The 5000-nt window shown below is 46.2% G+C and overlaps 1 protein-coding gene across 1 annotated transcript in view; it reads right to left on the bottom strand.

The window, feature by feature from the left end:
- LOC138977266 (transcription intermediary factor 1-beta-like) overlaps positions 1–5000 on the bottom strand; it is an 8253-nt gene that overhangs the window by 2329 nt on the left and 924 nt on the right. The window contains exons 2-4 of the mRNA XM_070350172.1: positions 3756–4429; positions 3009–3369; positions 926–1125 (exon numbers count right to left, since the gene is read on the bottom strand). Of these exons, the coding sequence (XP_070206273.1) occupies positions 926–1125; positions 3009–3369; positions 3756–4421 (1227 nt within the window). The 5' untranslated portion in view covers positions 4422–4429. The remainder of the gene's footprint in view (positions 1–925; positions 1126–3008; positions 3370–3755; positions 4430–5000) is intronic.

Genomic DNA, 5000 nt, shown 5'->3' with positions numbered 1-5000 from the left:
CGAAAAATAAAACAAATTTGGCAAGTAGCAAATATGCGTTTCTTTTTTTGAACAGTATAATTTGAACAAAAAAAGGTAACAAATCAGACAGTTAATATATGTATACAAATTGAGCGGACAAATACAACAATACTATACAACCAAAATAAATTGGCAATATACCCAGTATCTAGCAAACGCCCACCCCCCACTTTTGGCCAAAAGGTGTGCAGAGGGGTCACTACCTAGCAAACGCCCACCCTGGGTTTATTAAAAAAAGTATTTGTTTTAAGACAGTCGGCTTCCTTTATCTACGATTTGTGCACACTGTTCGATGGTTCGCCTTTTGTTTGGAGGGGGTGGATAAAATAACGTTATGTTCTACAGTGACGTCGTCCAGTGACGTCTTTTATTGAGTGTTTAACACTTCTCTCGTTGACAAGCATTTGCCTTTTTCACAGAACGTTGATCTTTATTTGTGTAAACAAACGGTGTGTTTATTTGTCATTAAAATTGCATAAATCACATGGTTGTATCACTTTTTCTCTCGTGAAAATGTGATGACACGTTATCTTGCAAAGGGGTGTATACCTAGCAAACGCCCACCCCCTACTTTAACCCGAAATCTGTGCGGAGGGGGGGGGGGGGGGGGGGGGGGGGGGCGTTTGCTGGGGATTTTACGGTATCAGCATAGTGTCATACAGTTTGTGTGCATTTGTTTGAGTGCGTATTTGCATGCGTGCTTGTGTGAATGTATTCCACTTCAGTTCAATTAACTTAAATTTATTTCTGAATCAAGTTTATAACACAACATTTCATTTGTGTTGCATCTCGAGTAAAAGCAGAACCAGCATATGCATAGTATCAGCTTCCTTTTAGTGACAACTCCGACTGAGTGATAGGGATGGTGAACACTGTCAGACAGGAGAGGGACACGCAGTCTTACCTGAGAGCCAAAAAAACCATAATGCCATTCCGGTGCCAGTTTGACCCGGTCCCCTACTCTCAGTACTTTGGCCAGCGCCGCATTGCTGGGTTTGTCTGCAGTCCGTGGTGTTGTCGCTGATGTCGCTGTAGATGTTGCTGGTGATGGCTGTGTAGGCTTCTGTAAGGTTGTCGGTGTTGTGGCGGGCTTTGTCATCTGACCTGTAGACAGACTTTAGTCCTTGAAGAGTGTTTGGATGGGTTGAGAACCAAACGGTCGAGGATCAAAAGGTCGACCTTTTGACTCTTGACCAAATGTCCTCGACCTTTTGTGCCTCGTCTTTGTAAACCTCGACCATTTATCGCCCACCCGTTTGGATGATTTGTTAAATGAAGTCAGCATTTTTACAATTATCTAGCAATTAGTTAAAGTCAAGTTAATTATGATACGGTAATAAGTTGTTTCATTTTAGAGGTGCCTGTCACCAGGTATTGCAATGTATTGTTTCACGGCATGAGAGACTTAAACCGACCCTTCCCTGCATCTTTCGTAACATGTCTCTGAATGCCTGTGTGCCTCTACAAGCAGTGTGTGACAGAATAACGCCTCGTCCCAGGCACAGACAGACAACTGAACAGTGTGTGACAGAATAACGCCTCGTCCCAGACACAGACAGACAACTGAACAGTGTGTGACAGAATAACGCCTCGTCCCAGACACAGACAGACAACTGAACAGTGTGTGACAGAATAACGCCTCGTCCCAGACACAGACAGACAACTGAACAGTGTGTGACAGAATAACGCCTCGTCCCAGACACAGACAGACAACTGAACAGTGTGAGACAGAATAACGCCTCGTCCCAGACACAGACAGACAACTGAACAGTGTGTGACAGAATAACGCCTCGTCCCAGACACAGACAGACAACTGAACAGTGTGTGACAGAATAACCCCTCGTCCCAGACACAGACAGACAACTGAACAGTGTGTCACAGAATAACGCCTCGTCCCAGACACAGACAGACAACTGAACAGTGTGTGACAGAATAACGCCTCGTCCCAGACACAGACAGACAACTGAACAGTGTGTGACAGAATAACGCCTCGTCCCAGACACAGACAGACAACTGAACAGTGTGAGACAGAATAACGCCTCGTCCCAGACACAGACAGACAACTGAACAGTGTGTGACAGAATAACGCCTTGTCCCAGACACAGACAGACAACTGAACAGTGTGTGACAGAATAACGCCTTGTCCCAGACACAGACAGACAACTGAACAGTGTGTGACAGAATAACGCCTCGTCCCAGGCACAGACAGACAACTGAACAGTGTGAGACAGAATAACGCCTCGTCCCAGACACAGACAGACAACTGAACAGTGTGTGTCAGAATAACGCCTCGTCCCAGACACAGACAGACAACTGAACAGTGTGTGACAGAATAACGCCTCGTCCCAGACACAGACAGACAACTGAACAGTGTGTGACAGAATAACGCCTCGTCCCAGACACAGACAGACAACTGAACAGTGTGTGACAGAATAACGCCTCGTCCCAGACACAGACAGACAACTGAACAGTGTGTGACAGAATAACGCCTCGTCCCAGACACAGACAGACAACTGAACAGTGTGTGACAGAATAACGCCTCGTCCCAGACACAGACAGACAACTGAACAGTGTGTGACAGAATAACGCCTCGTCCCAGACACAGACAGACAACTGAACAGTGTGTGACAGAATAACGCCTCGTCCCAGACACAGACAGACAACTGAACAGCGTGAGATGACACCAACACACAGGTGTACCATGTATCATCTTTTATTGTCCTTCCTGTCCAACACTAAATTTATGTTGATTACTCATCGGTATGTAAGCAACATGTTCGCCAACTCCCTATATAGGAACCTTCTACCTCTTTCTATTAATTTGATTCAATGTCAACACTTTTCAGACAGTAGGCCGAGAACAAGAGAGAGAATAAGATCGATGCCGAGTCAGTCTCGCATGATCTTCTGGGTTCTCGAGACAAGAAAAAACAATTCACAACCAACACTTGTCAGATAAGGTGTTCAGAACATAAATTATGACGTACCCAGAGAGGCAATATCAGCCCTGAGTTTATCCAGTTTCAAGGTCAAGTCTTTGACCTTCATCTTGCGTGTCGTTCCGGTCTGTGACTCCAGGTCGTCGAGGCGTGACGTCAGACCTTTCATCATCCCCAGCAGAGACCCTCCAGACGCTAACTGCACCACATTTCCTACGCTGGCTGCGTTCAGTGCTAAGGCCGCCCGCCATTTCTCCAGCTCCGCCAGTGACGTCATGGCGGCGCCTTGCTCAGCCTGTATCAGCTCGTTGACCTCCTGACGTCGCTTCTTTAAGCACTGCTCAAGGTCATCGAACGTGTCATTGGCCTTTTTACGCATGATCTTGAAAGAGTCCGTGACCTCCTTGATCTATAACAAAGGAACACAGATCACTCTGTGAAGTCCTACAAATCGTTTTTAAAATGTCATTTTGCATTTATAGAATTAAATAAGGTTTTGTCATCGCTGAAGATTTTCCTTTTAATGTCCAGCGGAAGTGGTTTCAGTTGAAAGAGAAATCATTCAAGCTTACACCACGCATTCATCAAACTATCTGTTTTCCTCTGATTTTATTATTCAATGAGACCCCAAACGTCTTGTAAATTCAATCACAATAGATGTCAGTCTGCTAACAAGGTACGATTCAACAAATGAAGCACATATGCAACAATTGCCTCAGCTTCATTTCAGATTCAATCCGAATAAAGGATGAAAACAACTTTTTAAGAGCATTAACATGAAGGGTTTACACCAACCTCCGTTGCCAATGCTGTCGCCCTGTCCCTCAGTCTCTGTGCCTGTTGTTCCAGTTCTCTTCTCTTCTCTGTCGCCACGTCTGGGATGGCCTTCACTTCTGCACAGCTGCGGTGATTGGTCGAGTCGCACAACATGCAAATGAGCTCCTGGTGGGTGAAGCAGTACAGCTCAGCCGGCCTATCATCGTGCACGTTACATGTTGCACGGTTTATCTCAGCCAACCGCTGCGGGCTGAGTTTGTTTAAGTCTTCAATGACGTGTTTCCTGGTTAAGGGTATGTTCTTGTGCCCAATGATGCAAGCTTTGCAAATTTTGACGTCACATTGCAAGCAGAATGACGCGGCAGCTGCGTTGTTGTTGCAGATCATGCAGACATGCTGACCGCTGAGCACTTTGTGACTGTCCACCAGAGCCATGGTGGCCAGGTCAGTGGGCAGGTCATTGACCAGAGTGTTGAGGTCACGCTGACCTCGGCTGGTGGAGGGCAGGATGGGGGCCCTGCAGAGCGGACAGCCTCCCTTGACCCCTGCCTTCTGCAGCCACGACACGACGCACTTTTTGCACGCAAGGTGTGTACACGGCAGTATCTTTGGCTCTTTATAGCCGTCATGGCAGACAGGGCATTCTGGTAGCTCACGCCTACTGGTAGTTGAAGCGGCTGCCATGATGAATTCTGTCAAAACACACACACACACACACACACGCACACACACACGGTATATACAGATCAATGGAATTTGCTGAAACTCATTCGACATTGGTTTTTTTAAGTGTCGAATTTAATAGAAACACAACTTTTTTCCATAGGCGTAGCCCGGGGGGGGGGGGGGGGGGGGGGGGACCGTAAAGTGACTTCGGAACCCCCCCTGGATCCGCCCCTGAGTTGGACATACCATACGAAACAAAAAATGTTTTCTAAAATTAAAGGGAGAGAATTATGTGCATCAATGGAGCGCAAGTAATTAATTTATTCTTTCCCTTGTCACCCTCTCTCTCTCTCTCTCTCTCTCTCTCTCTCTCTCTCTCTCTCTCTCTCCTTTTAAACAATTTTCAGCTGAGAATTTGACAGCAATCCTTCTGTTTCTCAAGGACTTGTCACGAATGAGTAGCTGGTCGAACGAAAAACAGACCGTGTGCCTGTGGTATCAAATATAACACACACAGATCCACTGCACTAGAGTGTGACCCAAAACAGAAAGTAGAGACGTGGCACCCTGTAACGGAATAATCCAAATCAAATACAC

The sequence above is a fragment of the Littorina saxatilis genome, linkage group LG9 (genome assembly GCF_037325665.1).
Source record: "Littorina saxatilis isolate snail1 linkage group LG9, US_GU_Lsax_2.0, whole genome shotgun sequence".
In the NCBI taxonomy this organism is placed as follows: Eukaryota; Metazoa; Mollusca; class Gastropoda; order Littorinimorpha; family Littorinidae; genus Littorina; species Littorina saxatilis.
This window is presented reverse-complemented; position numbering and strand designations above follow the sequence as displayed.